The following is a 25,935-nucleotide window of genomic DNA, read 5'->3' as shown; positions in this document are numbered from 1 at the left end:
TTATCTATCATAGAACCCTTTATTCTTGCCTTGTTTTCACCTCTACATTTCAGTATCCAATGCTGTCATAGAATCATAGAGATGTACAGCATGGAAACAGACCCTTCGGTCCAACCCGTCCATGCCAACCCGTCCATATCCCAACCCAATCTAGTCCCACCTGCCAGCACCTGGCCAATATCCCTCCAATTCCTTCCTATTCATATACCCACCCAAATGCCTCTTAAATGTTGTAATTGCACCAGCCTCCACCACATCCTCTGGAGCTCATTCAATACACGTACCACCCTCTGTGTGAAAAAGTTGCCCCTTAGGTCTCTTTCATATCTTTCCCCTCTCACCCTAAACTTATGCCCTCTAGTTCTGGACTCCCCGACCCCAGGGGAAAGACTTTTTCTATTTATCCTTTCCATGCCCCTCATAATTTTGTAAACCTCTATAAGGTCCTGGAAGGTCTTCCATCTTTCATATCCAACTCATTCAAAACTCCACTGTGTATATACTGTCCCACACCACGTTCTGCACATTCTTGCTGGCATAGAAACATAGCACTTAAGAGCAGGAGTAGGCCATTCAGCCCTTTGAGTCTGCTTTACCATTTGATATAGTCATGGCTGTTTTGCTAATGAATTCAACTCCACTTTCCAGTTTGCTCCCATAATCTTACTGGACCAACAGGCCTCTCCAAATTTCTGTCCATTTTTAAAGACCTTCTTTAACGAGTTTTGAGAAGGTTTGTAGCTCAGATTGAGGTTTTGGATGTAGGTTTGCTCGCTGAGCTGGAAGGTCAGTGAGCACACTTACATCCAGAGCCTTCCTTAAAGACCATGTTTTGTCACCTCTCCTAGCATGGCATTCTTTGGCACAGTATCCATTTTTAATACCACTTCTGCAAAGTGTTGTGGGGTGTTTTTCAATAATGAGTTTTTCATCAATGTAAGTTGATGTTGCTTCAGAATTATTTCAGAGAACTTCATACATCACTAAGTATTGCGAGGTTTATTTGATTGTTATGTAATTCATTGATAGGTTATTCAATAAGATGTGGAATTTCAAGATCATTGTTCTTTCCCTAAGTTTTTTAAAAAATTACTGACACATGAGGGCTAAATTAAGCCAGTTCCAGTTCCTGATAGCAGATATCAATATTGTAATGCAGGATGAACTCACTCTCCACCTTTCCACTGCTAACAGTCATTGATTGAGCTGTATGTGCCATTTTATCTATTCTCATGATTTTAGTGTGAAACAGGTACAAACTGAGCTTCATTGGCTGCAAATATTTGCTTGCTGCCTAAAATTATATCTTTATATAAACGCTTAAAGCTTCTATAGACCAAGTTATTTGAAAGCTTGGTAGTGTTCGGTGTAGAATAGTTATCCAATCCTAGGTTGCTCAGGCAATTAGGACAAGTAAAATTGTGAAGGCTCTGGCTATGATTCTCTTGGATGCGGAAGTCATAACTAGAAATAAGTTTTGGAAGATGTTTCTCGGAGCAGCAGTTCAGTATGTGGGCAATAGTCTGACAATAGTCACAGTCCCAGTTCAGCTATTTGTCATTGTAGTGATTGTAATGAGGTCAGCCAGGTGGACCTCATAGAATATAAATTCCTGTTTGGGGCTGTTAATCTGGTCCAATCAGGGAGCCCTGTCTGACAGAGAAGATCAGGAGTATTTGGGATTTGAGGTTTGTCCTCATTTCCCTGGAAACTGGTTGAACGGGGCCTGGCTCCTCTCCCTTGTAAAATTGTTGTTTCTTTGTACACAGCTGCTAATGTTAAGTGTTTTGTAAACTGTATTGTTTAATTTAAAAAATCAAGATCAGGAGTATTAGACATCCTGTTCACTCTGAAAGCTGGCTCCGAAGCAGTATCAAGGACTGTACCTGTGTGAATAAAGGGTGACTTGGTGATGGGATACCAGCCTCTGAGGAGTTATTTCAGTCATGATCTACTTGTGGAGCAAGTGGTCTGCTGTGGTGAAATAAACAAACACATGGCAAGTGTAAAGAATGTGAACGAGTTCATCAGAAAGAATGAGGAAGAGCAATTTTAAAAAAAGGTAACAGGTTCAGGAATAGGCTTTAGGATATTTGTGCCCAAATCTTTGAAGATGGCAGATATAGTTGTGATGGTTATTAAAAGAACGCATTGGATTCTTGACTTAAAGACATTGCAGAATAGAATAGAAAAGCAAGGAAATTATGCTAACCCTTTAAACAACACTAAGCCCTGAACAGGATATTAACCTGGGTTTTATGTACCTCACCCAAATCCCCATTGAGTATGTTTTGACAGAAGGATGGAGATGAGCATTTAACATGAGATGGGTGGCCAGATCACTACCTTCCTGCTCATCCCTGACTATTTTCCCATAATATCATGTATGGTTATGAGCCCCACTAGCCTGGCTGTCTTTAAGTCTGTTGAAGCTCTTTACTGTTTAATCAACTGTTTAATTCCACCTTAACTGCTGTCATACAGTTGAATGGTAGAAAGTGGCCAAATACAAGAAGTTTCTTTTTGCAAACTCTGGCAGAATGGAGGGTACACCCTGTATCGCAAGGAATTCCATAACTCTTCCAAGATGGTCTCATCTCTTTGTATTTCTTGTTGAGGCATTCAAAACCCAAACTCACCATTCCCATCTTACATTCATAGCACTGCTTGCAGTGTGGATAAGACCATAAAACCATAAGACATAGGAGCGGAAGTAAGGCCATTCGGCCCATCTAGTCCACTCCGCCATTCAATCATGGCTGATGGGCATTTCAACTCCACTTACCCGCATTCTCCCTGTAGCCCTTAATTCCTTGTGACATCAAGAATTTATCAATTTCTGCCTTGAAGACATTTAACGTCCCAGCCTCCACTGCACTCTGTGGCAATGAATTCCACAGGCCCACCACTCTCTGGCTGAAGAAATGTCTCCGCATTTCTGTTCTGAATTTACCCCCTCTAATTCTAAGGCTGTGTCCACGGGTCCTAGTCTCCTCGCCTAACGGAAACAATTTCCTAGCGTCCACCCTCTCCAAGCCATGTATTATCTTGTAAGTTTCTATTAGATCTCCCATTAATTTTCTAAACTCCAATGAATACAATCCCAGGATCCTCAGCCGTTCCTCATATGTTAGACCTACCATTCCAGGGATCATCCGTGTGAATCTCCGCTGGACAAGCTCCAGTGCCAATACGTCCTTCCTGAGGTGTGGGGACCAAAACTGGACACAGTACTCCAAATGGGGCCTAACCAGAGCTTTATAAAGTCTCATTAGCACAACAGTGCTTTTATATTCCAACCCTCTTGAGATAATTGACAACATTGCATTCGCTTTCTTAATCACGGAGTCAACCTGCATTTTTACCTTTAGAGAATCCTCAACTAGCACTCCCAGATCCCTCTGGACTTTGGCTTTACGGATTTTCTCACCGTTTAGAAAGTAATCCATGCTTCTATTCTTTTTTCCCCAAGACCTCGCATTTGCTCACATTGAATTCCATCAACCATTTCCTGGACCACTCCTCCAAACTGTCTAGATCCTTCTGCAGCCTCCCCACTTCCTCAGTACTACCTGCCTGTCCACCTAACTTTGTATCATCGGCAAACTTCGCTCGAATGCCCCCAGTCCCTTCATCTAGATCATTAATATATAATGTGAACAGCTGCGGCCCCAACACTGAACCCTGCGGGACACCACTTGTCACCAGCTGCCATTCCGAAAAAGAACCTTTTATCCCAACTCTCTGACTTCTATCAGACAGCCAATCCTCAATCCATACCAGTAGCTCACCTCGAACACCATGGGCCCTCACCTTGCTCAGCAGCCTCCTGTGTGGCACCTTATCAAAGGCCTTTTGGAAGTCTAGGTAGACCACATTCACTGAGTTTCCCCGGTCTAACCTACTTGTCACCTCTTCAAAGAACTCCAACAGGTTTGTCAGGCACGACCTCCCCTTACTAAATCCATGTTGACTTGTTCTAATCTGACCCTGCTCTTCTAAGAATTTAGAAACCTCATCCTTAATGATGGATTCTAGAATTTTACCAACAACCGAGGTTAGGCTAATTGGCCTATAATTTTCCATCTTTTGCCTTGATCCTTTCTTGAACAAGGGGGTTACAACAATGATCTTCCAATCATCTGGGACTTTCCCTGACTCCAGTGACTTTGAAAGATCTCAACCAACGCCTCCGCTATTTCCTCAGCCACCTCCCTCAGAACTCTAGGATGTAACCCATCAGGGCCAGGAGATTTATCAATTTTAAGACCTTTAAGCTTTTCTAGCACTTTCTCTTTTGTAATGGCAACCATACTCAACTCAGCCCCCTGACTCCCTTTAATTGTTGGGATATTACTCATGTCTTCCACTGTGAAGACTGATGCAAAGTACTTATTAAATTGTCCTATTTCCTTATCTCCCATCACTAGGCTTCCAGCCTCAGTTTGAAGTGGCCCAATGTCTACTCTTGCCTGTTGTTTGTTTCTTATGTATTGAAAGAAACTTTTACTATAATTTCTAATATTACTGGCTAGCCTACCTTCATATTTGATCCTCTCCTTCCTTATTTCTCTCTTTGTTATCCTCTGTTTGTTTTTGTAGCCTTCCCAATCTTCTGATTTCCCAGTGCTCTTGGCCACTTTATAGGCTCTCTCTTTTTCTTTGATAGATTTCCTGACTTCCTTTGTCAGCCATGGCTGTCTAATCCCTCCCCGGATAATCTTTCTCTTCTTGGGGATGAACCTCTGTACAGTGTCCTCAATTTTACCCACAAACCCCTGCCATTTTTGCTGTACTGTCTTCCCTGCTAGGCTCTGCTTCCAGTCTATTTTCGTCAGTTCCTCTCTCATGCCCTCATAATTACCTTTATTTAACTGTAACACCATTACATCCAATTTTGCCTTCTCTCTTTCAAACTGCAGACTGAACTCTACCATATTATGATCGCTGCTTCCTAAGTGTTCCCTTACTTTAAGATTTTTTATAAAGTCTGGTTCATTACATACTGAGTTGACACAGCAAGGATTGCAAGAGATTGACTGACAGGTCTCAAGATTTGGATGTTTTCTAGAGATGGAAGGACACTGAGGTTCTTCAGGCCACCTCCAATGTGTTGATTCTGAATTATTTCAAAATCTACTTTTCTAATACTGGGGTGATAATATGCCCATCAGAAAAGCACATTTCATTCTGTTCAAACCTCAATATCACACTTTAGAAGGCAGCCTGCATGCCTTTCCACCTCTCTTAATTCGAGTAGATCACCTCCAAAATTATCTCCAGGGTGGGCTGGAGTTGGCATTAATTTCTGCCATTGGTATGAGTTCAGAAATGGGAGGCAGAGATTTGCATGAGCTGAACCTTAGACTAGGTGGAAAATAGGAACCTAGCAGAAGAAGATATCAAGATGTCAGAAGAGTAGGGCTTCTGTGCCAGGGCTTGTCGGCTCCAACCACTTTTTGTTTTTTTTCTTTTAAGTGTCTTTTTTTTTCCTTACTTTATACTTCCCTTCCATTTACGTATCATTGGGGGCGGTGAGGAATTCCAGCTTGAGTGGGCCCAGCGTGGATCTTATGGTGGCAGCGAGTGAGCCCTTACTTACATTTCTGGGGCGAACATGGGACCTGCCATGGAATTGTTGGCTGCTACATCAGTGGAGGCAACATGACGAAGTAGGCTCACCTGCGAAAGATGACACCTGAGGGTTGATGACTTTGTCGTTGGTTGGGTCTGATGTTGGCAGAAGGGCATCACAGTGACATTGATGAGGTGGGTCCAGTGGCGAGAGAAGCGACTCTGATATTGGTGAGTCCGATACAGGTGGGTGCTGAGGTGGTGGTGGCGGGAAATCAGGCCAGTGGTGAAAGATGGCCCCTGATCTTGATGATGGTTGGGTCTGGTGTAGACTGTGGTGAGGTGGTGGAGGAAGGATAGTGGTACAGGCATCATTGATGATGAGTTGGCTCAATACTGATGGACCTTCAAGCTAAATATTTTTTTTTAATTATTATTAAACCTACTCAAAATGGTGCTAGATTGTTGCAACAGTGGAAAAACTTTTCACTGTATTTTACTGGTTTACCCACTACAAAATACACGTGACAATAGCATCATAAATCATGACTCATGAAGATAGGAATAGGTTAAGTTCAGTGTAATCATGCTAAATAAATATTGATTAAATGAGGCTTAGTGCATTATTTTGTTGTGAGCTAAGTACATTCCCACCCCACAGGATTCCAATGTCTGGTATAGCTTTATCACTGAATGCACAGCATTGGGGATTTGAGCTAATCCCTCAGATTATAATTTGCATATCTTGATCTTGTTGAAGTGAAGTGAAAGCTATCGTCGTCCCAGGGCACCATAGATTGCTTTCTCTTTAGAAAAAGACAGTCAGTGATGTGTTTTACCTGAGAGTCATCACACCTCAGGTGAGGTTGTGCGGTTGAGGAGGCAGGACCTTTGTGGGAACCTCAGCCAGTACAAGAATTGAACCCACATGTCCAGCCAACTGAGCAATGATGCTAAGAATGGAGACAGGGAGTAGGGAGATGAAGTTACCTGAAAACCACATTGTTGCCAAAAAATCATTAACCACAGTAATTAATATTTGAGTGCAGTACCTATTAACAGCTGTGTATGATTTGGCTGCCTGTGAATCCATTGTTGCAGGGGTTGCTGAAGAGCAGGAACCATTTATCAAAGTAACACAACTCTAATCCAATAAATATTTGACATTCCTTTCAAGTAGTTAGTGGTCCAAGCATGGAGGCCTTTGACTCCAACCTAATTAATATAGATGCCAATATGTATAGCTCTCCAATATTTCATAATTACAAAAATAAATATAACAGGATCTTTTGTATTAGAATGCACATTGTCACTCTGCTTTGAAACAGATTTTGTGATTGTTAAGTTTTTGCCAGTTACGTTTCATTCTTATTTTTGATACGTTACTTATTCCTTATTTGTCAAAGAAACATTTAATCAGCCGTAGAATCATAGAATCACAGCCTTGTTGTAAGTTGTCCTATAAATTCCTACAACAGCATTATAAGCTCACTATGTCTTTAACATGAAATAATGTTTTGTGTTATTCTTGGTTGAAAAGGGAGTGTCATTATGCAGGATATGAGTTGAATTGAATAACGATCCTTGTTGGTTGGTGATGAACCATGGAAACACTCCTGCAGCTATATTGTGTAATTCAGGCAATGATTAACAGGCCAGTCATTCAGGTGAAGGGGAGAAATATTTACTAAACCTTCAGTAATGCACTTAGGGCGACGTAATAATGACACATGGGTCCAGGAAATCTATCAGTATATTAATGATACATACCATTATTAATATGCAAATCAGTTAACAATTCAGGGGATGAAGAGATACACGTTTAGATGTGTACAACTAACTTCTCACTGTTTGCCTCCCCATTATTTTTAAGTACTTGCTAAAGTTTTATATTAATAGTTCATTAAATAGAGAAGAGATGTGAGAGATTTGGCGACATAAATCATTCAAAGAATCATTAGAAGTTAACATGGTCATAAAAATGTCATCATAACAATGTGAAGCATTACAATGGTTTTGGAAAAAAGAGCAATATAAGACATTGGTCCTTGGTTAGATCACATTTAGAACATTCATCCAAAACATTCCAATAAGGGAGATATTTTCAAGCAAAACCATTTTATAAAATCCTACATTGGAAACACGGACTAAATTTTATAGGGGCCTGAGTAACACAGACTATGGTGAAATTTGTGGCAGAATTGTTATAGAAGTCCAGTAAGGTTAATCTCAATCTCGTGAGCAGAAGCTTGAGTGGCTCGCTGGGATTCTCAATGGGAAGCAGTGAGTTGCCAAATAAGGTGGGTTTATACCTTGGTAAACCACTTGTTGGCTCCACAGCTTGCTGAGTTAATATTCAGCTTCCTATCTTATCAAACATACTGGGCAAGCCAGATTTCTCCACATGGGAGTGAGGCTTGTTGACTTCAACTTGACACAGGCTGCAAGAAACTGATTGGTCTATGGATCAGTAACTAGTTGTCGGTGAGAAAGGCCTTCTGCATGCCAACAAATATGTGTTTGGTTCTCATGTTTCTGAACAGCTTAGGCTAGTGAAAAAGATAGACAAAAAATATCAGGCCTCTAGGTGAAAGTGAGGACTGCAGATACTGGAGATCAGAGTGAAGATTAGAGTGGTGCTGGAAAAGCACAGCAGGTCAGACAGCATCTGTGGAGCAGGAAAATCGACATTTTGGGCAAAAGCCTGATGAAGCGCTCCTGCCCGAAACATTGATTTTCCTATTCCTCGGATGCTGTCTGACCTGTGCTTTTCCAGCACCACTCTGATATCAGATCTCTACCAGCTTAGAGCTGACTCTCTCTTCTCCAGGTAAAAGTCCATTTAAATCTGAAGAAAACAAGTTTAGAAAATATTCATTTCATTCTTGAGATGTGGGCATACCTTGGGCCAGCATTTATTGCCTGTCCCTAATTGTCCTTGATAAGGTGGTTGTGAGCTACATTCTTGAATCATTGCAGTCCATTTAGACAACTAGGAACATAGAATATAAAAGCAAGAATAGGTCATTTGGCCCTTTGAGTCTGCTCTGCCAATCAGTATGATCATGGCTGAGTATGCTGATTCTGCTCTTGGCTCATACACCTTGATCACTTTAGCCTTAAGAATAATATCTGTCTCTTTCTTAAAAAAATATTCAATGTTTGGGCCTTGACCGCTTTCTACAGTGTAGAATTCTATAGGCCCTGGGTGAAGAAATTTCTCCACATCTCATTCCTAACTGGCCTACCCAACATCCTTTAATTGTGACGCTTGGTTCTGGACTCACTGGTCATTAAGAACATCTTTCCTGCATTTACCCTGTCTAATCCTGTTAGGATTTTATAGGTTTCTATGAGAGTTCCCTTATTAGAGTCATAGAGTCATAGATATGTATAGCACGGAAACAGACCCTTCGGTCCAACTCGTCCATGCCGACCAGATATCTCAATCCAATCTAGTCCCACCTGCCAGCACCTGGCCCATATCCCTCCAAACCCTTCCTATTCATATACCCATCCAAATGCCTTTTAAATATTGCAATTGTACCAGCCTCCACCACTTCCTTTAGCAACTCATTCCATACACGTATCACCTTCTGCATGAAAACGTTGCTCCTTAGGTCTCTTTTATATCTTTACCCTCTCACCCTAAACCTACGCCATCTAGTTCTGGACTCCCCCACACCAGGGAAGAGACTTTGTGTGTTTATCCTATCCATGATTTGGAGATACCGGTGTTGGACTGGGGTGTACAAAGTTAAAAATCACACAACACCAGGTTATAGTCCAACAGGTTTAATTGGAAGCACTCTAGCTTTCGGAGTGTCGCTCCTTCATCAGGTGATAGTGGAGGGCACAATCCTAAAACACAGAATTTATAGCAAAAATTTACAGTGTGATGTAACTGAAATTATACATTGAAAAATACTTTGATTGTCTGTTGAGTCTTACATGTGTTTGAATACCATGATAGTTTCACTCCTATCATGTGTAAATCACAAAACCTTTTTTTTAAAAGTTGCATTTTCAGGTTAGCTGTAACAATGGGTGATAGCTAGACAATATGTTGAAGGTGTTAGCCCCCGGTGTTCTCTGTCTATGCTATGATGTTTTAGATTGATTCTAATCTAAAAAGTGAGATAACGGAGTTTTACATGAATTCATGCAGTTTTTGAGCAAAGTACAATGTAACTCTGCAAGTACAAATTCACACCACAAAATATATGTGTGCATGTGGGTCTTTGTCTGTCTGTGTGGGTGTGTCTGTCGGGGTTGGGGGTTGTGAGTGTGAGAGAGAGTGTATATGTGTGTGTGTAGTGAGTGTGGAGTGTCTTAAGTCTGTGAGGGGGTGCATGTGTGAGTGTGGGAGTGTGTGTGCGTGTCAGTTACATCACACTGTAAATTTTTGCTATAAATTCTGTGTTTTAGGATTGAGTCCTCTACTATCACCTGATGAAGGAGCGACGCTCCGAAAGCTAGCGTGCTTTCTGTTTCAGATCCGTCCCAGACAGACCCTTAAATATTGTCATGCCTTGCTGCAGTTGCAGACTGTAAATAAAGATGCAATATTTATGCAGTCACCAGAAAAATAAAAGTTCTTTTAAAATAGTTATATAATTCCCCAATTTATCTGACTTTCAGACCCAGTTTAATAGAAAGCATGGACCAGGTTTCTGTACTTAATAAGGAATACTATTTAGTACAAATAAATGGACTCTAATGACGTGTTAACAATTATGAATTTAACACTATTATTTAAATGTCTAATCACATTATAAATTCCTAGACACACACACACACACACGGACACACAAAGATCATGGGTGTCATGGATGGAGAGAAAAACTGGAAAGGAAATTCAGTAATCTCTGTTCACAGGATCTGCTGGGATCTTGGACTGATCAGAACCCTGCTTCTCAATTTTTTTTTGAATAAGGGGCACAAGGTGGCTAATTCACTTATGAAATGCCTCTGACTTAATTCTCATCTTATTTCAACTGCTGAAGGTAATACTAACTAGTTTTCTTCAGGTTTAAAGTGGCTTTTACTAAAGGAAATAGAGAGAGTTCCTGAGCTGGTGGAGATCTGAAGGTTTCTTGTATCTTGCTCAAAGTCTCAGCTGTTCAACTACCACAGGATCAATCACACAGTTGATGGTAGGCAAAAGGCTTTTGCCATTGGTCTATGGATCAGTGACCAGTTGTCAGTCAACTGCTTGTTGCCAACCAAGGTTCCATCAGTACATAACCTTTCAGTTCCAGCTCATGTGTAGTCACACTTCAACTACAAATGGAACCAGCAGCTGTCTAAACAGCGCTTGAAATTATAGGTTACCTGCTTTCAAAACATGCAGTAATCCTCTAGCAATGCTTGTTTTGAAACAGTTCTTTTAACATTTCAGTCTTCAATTAAAAATACAGGAAAATACACAGGCACAATTTTTACACCTTTCATAAACCTTTATAGAGAAATAGTGTTTATAAACAGTTCACAAATTCATACTAAGGTGATTGCATTGTTTGAAAGTTATGATTTATATAAATGCCACCAATTGTGGTTTAAAGAGGTCACATATGCAAATTGAAAATTAATTTTGTTGATAAGTGATGGAAAGCAACAGTTAATCACAAATATGGCTCTATAGGAAGTGAGTGTTTAGAAAAGTTCTTCAGAGTTTAAAATAATCTCTTAATAAAAATTTAATGCACAAAATGAACAAAACAAGATAGGTGCATGGGGTCCCAGACCAGACATCTCCCCACCCCCCTCCTGTTTCTCTGCAGGCTTCAACCCCACTTGCCCCCACACCTAGTCCAGTCCCCTTACCTCTCTCAGTGTAGGTCAACCCTCCCACTCTGACCAAACCCCTGTTCTTGTTGCAGACATCCCCCCCATCCCACTTCCTGCACCGGTCTTCGTCTTTGCTCCCCTGGGGCCCCAGCCCTACCCTGTCAGTGGGTGATATCACTGTGCATTAAACTTGATGACATTGTCGGCACATGTATAGATCTGCCCTGTTGCAGCCAGCTGACATCACAGAAACTATGTCTGTGCCTGCATTGTGGCCATATTGACGTTTATGGATAATCTTTCCATTGTTGAAATCACATTTACATTAAAGCACTGCAAAACAGGGCTCAATAGCAGCCTTCATACAATGTACCACCAAATATTATTGAAGATACAATAAATATTTGTTGAACCTGTAATGATCATTCATTCCCGTGAAAATCATGCTGGAACAGCATCCCTCCTCTTGTACTGTTATTGTATTCTCCGTGCAACAAAGTCCCTTCTTCAGAGGACAGGAAGCTTTTATGTTTTGGGAACTGTAAGTGTGACATAACATTTGCTCTCCAAGTTTGATAAGCAGCCCATAAAGCCTAAGCAATGTTACCATAACTGTAAAAGAAAATAAAAATGAATGAATGTTGGGTACTATTAATAGCTGTATCAATAGGAATGTACATTTGACTGACATACACAGGTCAGTCTGATGTGGGATGGATTACATTTGGACATTTCAAGGGCAGTTGTAAAATGAGATTTCTATTTCTATAGCTGTGAGATACATTAGACAAGTAGCTCTGGATAACAAGACACTTCGATATTGTCTGTCTGCGGGAGAAAGAAACAGAATGTTAAAGCTGTCTTATGAACATTGAAGCTAAGGAACATTGGAGCATAGGAACATGAGGAGCCCATTTACAGTATTCATCCTGTGTGTTCCCTTATGCAAAGAGATACCTTCATAAACTCAACTTAGCCTTACCTTTAATCATTCTTAGATTCTGGGACAATGAACAGCTCATCTGTTTTATTGATGAGCGTCAAAAGTACTGAAGACATTGCAGTTTTTCAGATGACAGCTCAATGCAAAATGGGATAGAAATGGGAGAATAAACAAATAATGAATTTATAGGAAATGAAAATGTTGCTGTAAAGCTTGATTTTGGTGAAATTAGGTGCCTCAGTCATGATCTAAAATTTATTGAACTCATTATTGTATGTGGAAGGCTGTATACTGCCCAATTAAAAGATTTGGTGCTGTTTTTAACATTAGCCTTTAGCTTCACTGGAAAAATTTAAGACCACCATTTATCAGGCACTAGTCATGAATGTATGGAATACTCCCTATTTGCCTGAATAAGTGCAGCTCCAACAACACTCAAGAAGCTTGACACCATCCATACAAGGAGAAAGTGAGGACTGCAGATGCTGGAGATCAAAGTCAAAAAGTGTGGCGCTGGAAAGGCACAGCAGGTCAGGCAGCATCCAAAGAACGGGAAAGCCGATGATTCAGGCATAAGCCTTTTATCAGGAATTCACTATCCATTACAATGCAGCTTGATTGGCAGCACATCCACAAGCAGTCACTCCCTCCACCTCTGGCACTCACTAGCAGCAGTGTGTACTATCTACAAGATGCGCAATAGAAATTCACCAAAGATTCATAAATACCACGTTCCAAATCACAACCACTATCATCTAGAAGGGCAAGGGCAGCAGCTATATGGGAACACCACCATCTGTAAGTTCCCCTCCAAGTCATTCATCATCCTAACTTGGAAATATATCACCGTTCCTTCAGTGTCACTGGGTCAAAATCCAGGAATTCCCTCCCTAAGGGCATGTACTGCAGCGGTTCAAGTAGGCAGCACACCTCCACCCTCTCAGGAACAACTATGGATGGACAATAAATGCTGGCTGGCTAGTGACGCCCAGACCCCATGCATTAAAAAAAATGATATAACTGCCAAAACTTGTAAGCTGATTTATATTCAGCTGGCTTGTTTCCTGAAAATAAATATGAATACTGCAACAAAAAGACCTCTCAGAGGATGCTCTCAAATGTGATGTTGTACATGATTTAACAGGCCATTGTATCACATGGAAGACCAAATCCCTGGAAAATCCATTAATTGAAGCATGGGAAAAATCTTTGTGCGGACTACTGTACAGTTACAGGAGGCTTAGTTGGAAATAGATCAACATACAAATCTGGAAAGATGATAAGTCAAAGCAATGGAGGGATTTGAAGATGAGGCTTTAACCTCTGCAATTTTTCTCCATAACCCTCTCCACTTCCAGCTGGGGAGGCAGTGGCATAATGGTAATGTCATTGAAATAATATCCTGAACCCCAGGCCAATGCAACATGGGTTTGAATATGACTTTAACAGAAATTTGAATTCAATAAAAATCTGGAATAAAAATCCACTTGGTTCACATGGAAGACAAGAGAACCTTCCTTTCAAGAAGAATTTCGGTATGGTTTACCTGTGATACCCATAGGACTCACACTGGCTGAGATTATCATGAAAGATTCTTCTTCTGTGTTTCTCCCCTTGCCTGAGCTGTGATGACCCTCAGGTCAAACTACCACCAGTCATCTTCTCCGAAGGAGAAAGCAACCCTATGGTCGCTTGGGACTTTGGCAACCTCTCCCTTGTTTTTTACATGTGACTCCAGGTCCACAGCAATGTGGTTGTCCCTAATGTCTTATTGAAATGATGTGGCAAACTAGTCAGATAAAGGGGAAGTTACAGATGGCTAATAAATGCAGACCTAGCCAGTGATGCCTCCGTTCCATGAATGAATCAAAAAAACCCAACTTACCTTCTTCAAAGTGATCTTTAAAACTGATCTCTTTAGAAGAGCTTTTGATCATTTGTCCCATTACCTCCTTATGTGACTCAGTGTCAAATCATGCTTGATACCAGACCAGTGAAATGCCTTTGAATATATAATACAATGAAGCCACTAAATAGATTCAAGCTGCAATTGCTGTGTAAGTTGAAATTTGTACTTTCCACTATGTAAATCATTTCCAGTAACACAGTGTCAATGTACTCAAATTCATTTAGTAGATTCCATTGTCTTACTTTATTGTCCACCAATTGTTCATTTTACACTTCTCCTATTTTAATTCTCCGTAATCTCAAAATTTAGTGGCAACTTTCAACCCACAGGATGGCTAATTGATCGTAATAAGTACTGTTCTCTTAATATATTTGTGAATTTTTTGTACTGTTTGTGTGACCAGAATGAACAATTTCTAATCAAAGATTAGTTAGCACTACAGACACATTTCCATACAATACGTGACCTCCTTATACTTCCTACCAAAATGTGATATATTGCATTGAAGTTAATTTGTCAATTACATGCTCACTATACATATTTGTAAAAGCCTTCCAGTATTTTGTCAGAATCCTTCTCTGTACTAATGACATTTGTTAATGTGAAGTTCCTCAGCATATTTTGAAATTTCCTTTACTTCCTTGTTGTAATGTTACCCAAAAGAATAAAATAACTGTTTTAACTCGAGACTGAACACTACCTTGAAAGCTGGTGCACGATAACAGATTGTGAACATCCAATTATTTTATATTGCTCAGGGAACACAGCTTATATATAAATTCTGAGCCGAAGCCTGACAGAGAACTCTATAATCCGTAATGATTTAATCAACAAAATAAGTGGTACAAAAAACAATAGAAATTACAAAAGACTTTATCTTACTGGATCTGAAATTAATTGATGTTTCAATTTTTAAACATCTGATAAAACTCAAATATAATGTACAATGAAAGTACGTACATGATAAACAAACTCCTTTTGATTAGCAAATTGATCAAATGTATAAATATTTTTGATTGCAGGACCTATTATATTAATATTAATGAAATCATTTGTCTTCTTAACAGCTTTTCCATGTGGCTTATATTCTTATAAAGTTTGCTAATTCTCCACGTCCTGACCTTTGGGTGCTTGAGAGATCAGTTGACTTTGGAAGATCCTACAGTCCATGGCAGTACTTCGCTCGTAAGTCTCACATGTTTTTACCTCGGGATTTTACTTTATTTTGTTCTTGCTTTTACAAACTAGTTTCTTCATCTAGAGAGGAATAAGTTGATTAGGGATAGTCAACATGGTTTTGTGAAGGGTAGGTCATGCCTCACAAGCCTTATTGAGTTCTTTGAAATGGTGACTAAACAGGTGGATGAGGGTAAAGCGATTGATGTGGTGGATATGGATTTCAGCAAAGCGTTTTTTAAGGTTCCGCACAGTAGGCTATTCCACAAAATGCTGAGGCACGAGATCAAGGGTGATGTAGCAGACTGGATCAGATATTGGCTAGCTGAAAGAAGATAGAGAGTGGTGGTTGATGGGAAATGTTCATCCTGGAGTTCAGTCACTAGTGGGGTACCGCAAGGATCTGTTTTAGGGCCACTGCTGTTTGTCATTTTTATAAATGACCTAGATGAGGAAATAGAAGGATGGGTTAGTAAATTTGCAGATGACACTAAGGTTGATAGAGTTATGGATAGTGCTGAAGGTTGTTACAGGTTACAGAGGGACATAGATAAGCTGCAGAGCTGGGCTGGGAGGTAGCAAATGGAGTTTAATGTGGACAAGTGTGAGATGATTCACTTTGAAGGAGCAACAGGAGTAAAGAGTACTGGGCTATTGATAAGATTCTTGGTAGTGTAGATGAGCAGAGAGATCTCGGTGTCCATGTACATAGATCCCTGAAAGTTGCCACCCAGGTTGATAGGGTTGTTAAGAATGCGTACCGATGTGTTAACTTTTATTGGTAGAGGAATTGAGTTTCGGAACCACGAGATCATGCTGCAGCTGTACAAATCTCTGTTGCAGTCGCACTTGGAGTACTGCACATAGTTCTGATCACTGCATTGTAGGAAGGATGTGGAAGCTTTGGAAAGGGTGCAGAGGAGATTTACTAGGATGTTGGGTGGTATGGAGGGAAGGTCTTATGAGGAAAGGCTGAGGGACTTGAGGCTGTTTTTGTTAGAGATAAGAAGGTTGAGAGGTGATTTAATTGAGACATGTAAGATAATCAAAGGATTAGATAGGATGGACAGTGAGAACCTTTTTCCTCAGATGATGATGGCCAACACATGGGGACATAGCTTTAAATTGAGGGGTAATAGATATAAGACAGATGTCAGTGGTAGTTTCTTTACTCAGAGAGTAGGAGGGGTGTGCAACACATTGCCTTAAACAGTAGCAGACTTGCCAACTTTAAGGGCATTTAAATGAACATTGGATAAACATATGGATGAAAATGTAATAGTGTAGGATAGATAGGCTTCAGATTGGTTCCACAGGTTGGCGCAAAATAAAGGGCCGTAGGGCCTGTACTGCGCTGTAATGTTCTATGTTTTATATGTTCTTCAAAGTTCAACTTGAAGTTCTTGGCTGAATCAAAAAATGAAATACTGAAAATGCTAGGCACCTGGAATAAAAACAAAATGCTGGAAACATGCAGCCTCTTTGGAGAAGAATTAATGTCTTGTTCAAAGATCTTTCATTATTGACATGAAATATTGAGCTCAGATTTTGCCACCCTAACACAGGGCAAACCTGGATCTGGTGACTTTAAATGGAGGTTTTGGGTGGAACATAAATTTAAATGTCCCAGCCAATTACCAGAGTAAACCTGATTGGGTGGTGATCCAAAGTACTCCAGAGTTATGTGAATTACAAAAAGCTAGCGTCCAAGTTCACTGGGGAGAAGGGGAAGGCAAATGGAGTTTTTTTTCAAGGGAAATGAAGTGTAACAATAGGAAACATTGAACATGAAACAATATAGCACGAACAGGCCTTTCAGCCCACCATGTCTTTGCTGCATGATGCCATTCTAAAAGAAACCCATTTGTCTGCATGTGGTCCATATCCCTCTATTTCCTGCCTGTTCATGTATCTAAATTCCTCTTAAATGTTGCTGTCATGTTTGCTTCTACAACATCCCTAGGCAGTGCATTCCACTACGTAAAAAAGCTTCCCTTATCTCCTTTAAACCTTTCCCCTCTCATCTTAAACCTATATCCCCTACTATTTTCCATTTCCACACTGAGAAAGAGACTCCCAACTACCCATCCTTTCTGTGCCTCTTATAATTTTATATACTTATGTCAGATCACTCCTCAACCTTCAACGTTGTAGTGCAAATAATCACATTTTGTTCAAGTTCTCCTTATAGCTAGTACACTCCAACCCAGGTTACATTGTGGTAAATTTCTTTTGCATCCTCTCAAAAGTCTCCATATCCTTCCTATTGTGTGGTGACCAGAACTGCACACAATACTCCATAGGTGGCCAAACTAAAGTCTTATACAACTGCAATATGACTTGCGACCTTTTATACTTAATGCCCCAACTGATGAAGGCAAGCATGCCGAATGTCTGCTTTCCCACCTTATCCACTCGTGTTGCTATTTTCAGGGAGCTATGGACATGCACCCCAAGATCCCTAAAGTATATCAATTCTTCTGAGGGTCCTGCCATTTACTGTGCACTTTCCACTTGCATTTTACCTCTCTAATTATAACTCTGATCTCTCTCTCTGCACCTTCTCTGTGGCTGTAACAATCTATTCTGCACTCTGTTCTGTCACTCTGATGCACTTTGTATGGGACGGTCTGTGTGTATAAGAACACAAAACAACACTTTTCTCTATATCTCAGTACATCTGACAATAAATCAAACTCAAATTCAAATCAAACTTAAACTCAAGATGCATCACCTTACACCTCTGTCTGCAATACTTCCTCTATAATGTGTCGACTTAAAATTATCAGATGGGCACACAATGTGGTTCACTTACACTTGCTAGACATTGTATATATTCATAGGCAGGCACCTGGCCTGGAAAAGGAACATGCCCAGACGTTGAGCTTTATTTGAAATACACTAAACAGGAGAACGATACTTCCCCAGTGATTTTTCCATGGCAACGCCCTGACGAGGCAGAATTACCTTGCTGTCCAATGACTACCCTTTTTTCTTGCCATATAAGTAGCTGCTTCCTTCTTTGTTTCAGTCCTGATGAATGCAAGACTTAAAGATTCTTCAATAGTTTTTATTTCTTCATCAATACTCAAATTCTGTCCTGTCATCTGATTTATTCTCATTAAACAGATATTATATGCAATAATCACATTTTTCCTTTAAAATTACAATTAATAAGGAGAAAACATTCCTGGGCAGCTTCAGCTTTTTTTTGTTTCTTTATGATTTATGAGCAGTAAAGTAGTTAGAATCATAGAATCCCTACAGTGTGGAAGCGGGCCATTCAGACCATCGAGTCCACACTGACCTTCTGAAGAGCATCCTACTCAGATCAACTCCTCTACCTTATCCCTGTAACCCTGCATTTTCCCCGTGGCCAATCCACCTAACCTGCACTTCCCTGGACACTATATGGAATTTAGCATGGCCAATCCACCTAACCTGCACATCTTTGCACTTCGGGAGGAAACCCATGCTGACACGGGAAGAATGTGCAAACTCCACACAGTTGCCCAAGGGAATCAAACCCGAGTCTCTGGTGCTGTGAGGCAACAGTGCTAGCCACTGTGCCACCACTGAGCTACTAGACCACCACTGAGCCATTGCAGTTGAATGTTTCTGTGGGATTTTATTGTGTACAAATATGACCATAAGATCAAGTTGGCCATTCATCCCCTCATGTCTGCTTCACCATTCAGTGGGATCATAGCTGATCTGATAATCCTCAACATCATTTCTCTGCCTTTTCCTCATAACCCTTGATTCCATTATTGAATAAGAATCTGTTGTCTAGCCTTGAATATAGTTAATGGCGTGGCCTTGACAGTGTCTCTGGTAAAGAATTACACAGGTTCACTGTCTTCTGAGAGAAGAAGGATTATTTGAGAGGCTGAGAGGGTGATAGATAGAAGCTACAGGGACATAGTTACGCCAGAGAACCTGGGTAACAGTTAGAGGTGGGAAGGGGAGGAAGCAGGCAGTGCAGGGATCCCCTGTGGTCGTTCCCCTCAACAATAAGTATACCGCTTTGGATACTGTTGGGGGGGACGGCCTAGCAGGGGTAAGCTTCAGTGACCGGGTCTCTGGCATGAGGTCCGGCTCTGAGGCCCAGAAGGGAAAAGGGGAGAGGTGGAGAGCGCTAGTTATAGGAGACTCTATAGTTAGAGGGACAGACAGGTGGTTCTGTGGACATGGGCAAGACTCTCGGATGATTTGTTGGCACCAACGACATAGGTAGGAAGAGGGGTGGGGAGGTCATTCAGGAGCTCAGGGATTAGGCTGGAAGCTAAAAGCTAGGACGGACAGAGTCGTCATCTCTGGGTTATTGCCGGTGCCACGTGACAGTGAGGCAAGGAATAGGGAGAGAGTGCAGTTGAACACGTGGCTGCAAGGATGGTGTAGGAGGGATGGCTTCAGGTATTTGGACAATTGGACTGCATTCTGGGGAAGGTGGGACCTGTACAAGCAGGACGGGTTGCACCTGAACCAGAAGGGCACCAATATCCTGGGAGGTAGGTTTGCTAGCACTCTTCGGGGGGGGGTTTAGACTAATTTGGCAGGGGGATGGGATCCGGACTTGTAGTCCAGCAAGTAGGTTAGCTGTTTTTCAGGATGTCCAAGAATGTAGGGAGGCTGTGGAGAAGGTAGCACTGACAGAGAATACTTGCAGACACAGAGATGGGCTCAAGTGTGTATACTTCAACGCAAGGAGTATCAGAAATAAGGTGGGTGAACTTAAGGCGTGGATCAGTACTTGGGACTACGATGTTGTGGCCATCACGGAAACGTGGATAGAAGAGGGACAGGAATGGCTGTTGGAGGTTTCTGGTTACAGATGTTTCAGTAAGATTAGGGGGGTGGTAAAAAAGGAGGGGGGGGGTGACGTTGCTAATTAGAAATGGTATAACGGCTGCAGAAAGGCAGTTCGAGGGGGATCTGCCTTTGGAGGTAGTATGGGCTGAAGTCAGAAATAGGAAAGGAGCAGTCACCTTGTTGGGTGTTTACTATAGGCCCCCCAATAGCAGCAGAGATGTGGAGAAACAGATTGGGAAACAGATTTTGGAAAGGTGCAGAAGCCACAGGGTAGTAGTCATGGGCGATTTCAACTTCCCAAATATTGATTGGAAGATCTTTAGATCAAGTAGATTGGACGGGGCGGTGTTTGTGCAGTGTGTCCAGGAAGCTTTTCTAACTCAGTATGTAGATTGTCCGACCAGAGGGGAGGCCATATTGGATTTGGTACTTGGTAACGAACTGGGACAAGTGATGGGCTTGTTAGTGGGTGAGCATTTTGGTGATGGTGACCACAATTCTGTGACTTTCACCTTGTTTATGGAGAGAGATAGGTGCGTGCAACAGGGTAGGTTTTACAATTGGGGAAGGGTAAATATGGTGCTGCAAGACAGGATCTGAGGAGCATAAATTGGGAGCAAAGGCTGTCAGGGAAGGATGTCGTTGAAATGTGGAACTTTTTCAAGGAACAGATACGACGTGTCCTTGATATGTATGTACCTGTCAGGCAGGAAAGAGATGGTCATGTGAAGGAACCTTGGTTGATGAGGGAGGTTGAATGTCTTGTAAAGAGGAAGAAGGAGGCTTACATAAGGTTGAGGAAACAAGATTCAGACAGAGCATTGGAGGGATACAGGATAGCCACCACTCTCTGACTTTGACCGGTTAGCCAGTTCTCTATCCAACTGGCCAAATTTCCCACTATCCCATGCCTCCTGACTTTCGGCAGAAGCCTACCTGGGGAACCTTATCAAATGACTTACTATGTTCAGCCGAGGGAGCTGAAGAAAGGGATTAGGAGAGCTAAGAGAGGGCATAAAAAATCTTTGGCAAGTATGTGAGAAACATGAGAATGACGAGAACGAGAGTAGGTCCGATCAAGGACAGTAGTGGGAGACTGTGTATTGAGTCGGAAGAGATAAGTGAGGTCTTGAATGAGTACTTTTCTTCAGTATTTACAAATGAGAGGGACCGTATTGTTGAATAAGGAGAGTGTGAAATGGACTGGTAAACTAGAGGAGATATTTGTTAGGAAGGAAGATGTGTTGGGCATTTTGAAAAACGTGAGGATAGACAAGTCCGCCGGGCCTGACGGGATATATCCTAGGATTATGTGGGAAGCAAGAGAGGAAATTGCAGAGCCGTTGGCAATGATCTTTTCGCCTTCACTGTCAACGGGGGTGGTACCAGGGGACTGGAGAGTGGCAAATGTTGTGCCCCTGTTCAAAAAAGGGAATAGGGACAACCTCGGAAATTACAGGCCAGTTAGTCTTACTTCTGTAGTAGGCAAAGTAATGGAAAGGGTACTGAGGGATAGGATTTATGAATATCTGGAAAGACACTGCTTGATTAGGGACAGCCAGCACGGATTTGTGAGGGGTAGGTCTTGCCTTACAAGTCTTATTGAACTCTTTGAGGAGGTGACCAAGCATGTGGATGAGGGTAGAGCAGTGGATGTAGTGTACATGGATTTTCTTAAGGCATTTGATAAGGTTCCCCATGGTAGGCTTCTGCCGAAAGTCAGGAGGCATGGGATAGTGGGAAATTTGGCCAGTTGGATAGAGAACTGGCTAACCGGTCGAAGTCAGAGAGTGGTGGTAGTTGGTAAATATTTAGCTTGAAGCCCAGTTACAAGTGGAGTTCCGCAGGGATCAGTTCTGGGTCCTCTGCTGTTTGTAATGTTTATTAATGACTTGGAAGAGAAAGTCGAAGGGTGGGTCAGTAAATTTGCAGACGATACGAAGATTGGTGGAGTTGTGGATAGTGAGGAGGGCTGTTGTCAGCTGCAAAGGGACTTCGATATGATGTAGAGCTGGGCTGAGGAGTGGCAGATGGCGTTCGACCCTGTCAAGTGTGAGGTTGTCCATTTTGGAAGGACAAATAAGAATGCGGAATACAGGGTTAACGGTAGGGTTCTTAGTAAGGTGGAGGAGCAGAGGGATCTTGGGATCTATGTTCATAGCTCTTTGAAAGTTGCCACTCAGGTGGATAGAGCTTGTAAGAAGGCCTATGGTGTGTTAGCGTTCATTAGCAAAGGGATTGAATTCAAGAGTCGTGAGGTGATGTTGCAGTTGTACAAGACCTTGGTAAGGCCACATTTGGAGTACTGTGTGCAGTTCTGGTCACCTCATTTTAGGAAAGATGTGGAAGCTTTGAAGAGGGTGCAGAGGAGATTTACCAGAATGTTGCCTGGAATGGAGAATAGGTCGTACGAGGATAGGTTGAGAGTGCTAGGCCTTTTCTCATTGGAACAGCGAAGGATGAGGGGTGACTTGATAGAGGTTTATAAGATGATCAGAGGAATAGATAGAGTAGACAGTCAGAGTCTTTTTCCCCGGGTACAACAGAGTGTTACAAGGGGACATAAATTTATGGTGAAGGGTGGAAGGTATGGGGGGGATGTCAGGGGTAGGTTCTTTACCCAAAGATTGGTGGGGGCATGGAATGTGCTGCCTGTGGGAGTGGCAGTCAGAATCATTGGTGACCTTTAAGCGGCAATTGGATAGATACATGGATAGGTGCTTAAGCTAGGACAAATGTTCGGCACAACATCGTGGGCCGAAGGGCCTGATCTGTGCTGTATTGTTCTATATTCTATGTTCTAAGAAATTCCTCTTTATCTTTGTTTGAAATGTACAGTCCCTTATTTTGAGACAATGTCCTCTATTTCTAGACTCTCCCAAAGGGGAAACAATATTTCTATAAGTACTGTATCAAGTCCCCTAAGAATCTTGTATGTTTCAATCAGCATTTGATGTGCGTCATTGACTGTGAAACATTGGAGCATCCTGAGGCTGTGAAACACACTTTGTTTCTTCCTTCAAAGTAAAGGAATTCATAATAATTATGTGCTCTATTACTAGACATTCTAGTAAAACTGCATTAAAGTCAATAGCACAGTGAGAGAGAAATTTGTACCTGTAGGTACTTTCCTTAATACAAGGATCTTTTCTATGTGGAGTTTTTCAGTCCTTTTCCTGGCCACAATGTCTAGTTATTGAGATAGAAGACAAAATCACAATTATGTGTATTTGCAGCTGGTTGGACCAAGAAAGTGTTACGGTCAGATAATACAGCCAACATACTGGGAGCCTGGATAGTTCAGAGAAAGGATAATTGGCCTTTTGTTGTGGTGCATCTCTTCTCTTTCAGTTTATTTGGAACTAAATGTATTTCAGCACACTTTCCAGTATCAGCAGAGTATGGAATGCTGACTTATAACTGATTTATACACTGTGAGTATTGTTCTAACATTAGAATTGGATACCCTATTGAATGATGGTTCATTCCAACCTAAATTATTGCTCAAGTTAAAGAAATTCCCTCTGATACCAATGTAGTTGAACAAAAGACTTTTTATTATTCTTTTATAAATGTTCAGTAACTACATCAGATTCTTTAATGCTTAAACCATGCAACCGACTTGTATCTGCTTGTAGCTCTTGCTATGGAAAGGTGGCTGACTTTATTCCAGGTGCCTCTTCATCATTGAGAGATGGGGTAGTGTCAGCAGGCATCCATTGGGAGGCGATGATGTGCATAGAAGCTTCTCCTCAGTCTCTTCTGGAGATGCCCTTCCTCCCCACTTACCCCTGTCTGCGATCACAAACAGCACCTTTGTCTTCCAATGGCCAGACAGTCATTTTTCCAGTGTGGATAGGATGCACATGGAGATCCTACAGATTCCTTGTTATAGATGTTGGGATATCATGTTGTGGATGTACAGGACATGGTGAGGCCGCTTTTAGAATACTGCATTAATTTCTCTGCTATAAGAAATACTTGACAAATTTGAAAGGGTTCAGAAAAGATTCACAAGGATGTTGCTGGGATTGGAGGGTTTGAGCTACAGGGAGAGGCTGCGGCTCTTTTCCGTGGAACATCGGAGGCTGAGGGGTGACCTTATCGAGGTTTATAAAATCATGAGGGGCATGGATAGGATAAATAGACCAGGTCTTATTCCCAGGATAAGGGGAGTCCAAAACTAGAGAACATAGGTTCAAGTTGAGAGGTGCAAGATGTTAAAGGGACCTGAGGGGCAACTTTTTCATGAGGAGGGCAGTATGTGTATGGAATGAGTTGCCAGAGGAAATGGTGGAGGCTGGTACAAGTATAATCAAAACATGTATCAGTGCCGGCTTGGAGAGCTGAAGGTCCTGTTCCTGTGCTGTATTATTCATTGTTTTTTGTTCAATATTTAGAAGCCATCTGGATGGGTTTAGAGGGATATGGGTCAAATGTTGGCAAATGGGACTAGATCAGTTTAGGATATCTGGTCAGCATGGACGGGTTGGACTGAAGGGTCAGTTTCCATGTTGGATGATTCCAATTGCAAGGGAAATTGAAAATTCCATGATCAATTCCTCTCCACATGGAACCCTTCAAGAGTATCCATTTAAATTTGATTAAGTAAGTTATTCAGCAAAAGTTGTGATGTGCAGGTGCTATTGTTGCACAGGGGTGGACAAAGTCAGAACTCACCAGGTTACAGTCCAATAGGTTTATTTGAAATCTCAAGCTTTTGGAATGCTGCTTCTTTGTCAGGTGAAGTTGTATTATTAAATACAGAGTCAAACTCCTGAGTAGCTATTCAATTGATGCCATGCTTACCTCACACTGCCCCCTAGACAATGGCCTATCATTGCTCTTAAACTCTCCAGGATGTAATACCCCTGACCCCGCACCAGACATGCTCACCCCTTCCCGCTCTTGACTCGCAGACTCTTTCTCCCCTCGACCTGGCTTCTCCCTCCCCCACTCAATACATACCCCCACCCAACCCTCCGGTTTTGAACCCAATTTGCCTTCCAGTCACCTTTCCTCTCTCCAGCCTCTAGCCCATTCCCTCACTCCCAAGATTTCCTGCTCCAGACCTACTGTCTCTTTTCCCAGTCTCCCCTTTCCCCAGTCTCTTCTTTCTCCTCTCTGAGTCCCTCCCCATGGCACTGCTCAGTGCCTGCTCTCCATTACTTCCACTCCGGAAACACCCCCCCACCCCCCATTGCCCATTCCCCCATTCTAGATTCACTCCCTTTCCGCCACTCTGGTGTCTAATGAAACTAAATGCCTCACATATGTCTGGTCTTGAGTTGCTAGATCTCATGTCTATTGATACAACTCATACGAGCAGCATGTTGAAAACAGAGTGACTGGTTCATACTTGTAAGGTCTCTGACGTACTGGTTAGAAGACACAGTTTACAGTAACTGAAGAGGGGAAATAAACTGACTTTCTCGGGTGTGAGGTTTTTTTTGCTGCAGAGGAAAGGACAGCAGCTTCCTTTGTGGAAGTTCTATGGCTTCTGCTCAAAGAGTCACATTCACAAACTATTCAGCTACATAGGAGCCGATCGTACAGATGTTGGCAGGCAGAAGACCTTGTTCATTGACAACTGGTCACTCTCACTGATCCCCCCAACAACATGCCCTCAAACCTCTGACTATTCTCATCAGCTGTCTCCCAACCTGAACCACTAGCCAGGAGTATTCCCTCCCAGTCGGGGAACACTTCAGCAGTTCGGCACATTCAGCCT

General features: G+C 41.8%; 1 protein-coding gene across 2 annotated transcripts in view; it reads left to right on the top strand.

Annotated features, from left to right (window-relative positions):
• Positions 1-25,935, top strand: part of lama3 (laminin, alpha 3) — a 376,808-nt gene that overhangs the window by 65,276 nt on the left and 285,597 nt on the right. For both annotated transcript variants that reach the window (XM_043687604.2, XM_087986754.1), the window contains exon 3: positions 15,284-15,401. In XM_043687604.2, the coding sequence (XP_043543539.2) occupies positions 15,284-15,401 (118 nt within the window). The remainder of the gene's footprint in view (positions 1-15,283; positions 15,402-25,935) is intronic.

This window comes from Chiloscyllium plagiosum, unplaced genomic scaffold, assembly GCF_037043375.1.
Source record: "Chiloscyllium plagiosum isolate Xiang-an unplaced genomic scaffold, Cpla_swu_hap1 HiC_scaffold_4, whole genome shotgun sequence".
NCBI classification, from domain to species: domain Eukaryota; kingdom Metazoa; phylum Chordata; class Chondrichthyes; order Orectolobiformes; family Hemiscylliidae; genus Chiloscyllium; species Chiloscyllium plagiosum.
The sequence above is the reverse complement of the archived record's forward strand: the minus strand, read 5'-3'. Positions and strand labels throughout refer to the sequence as shown.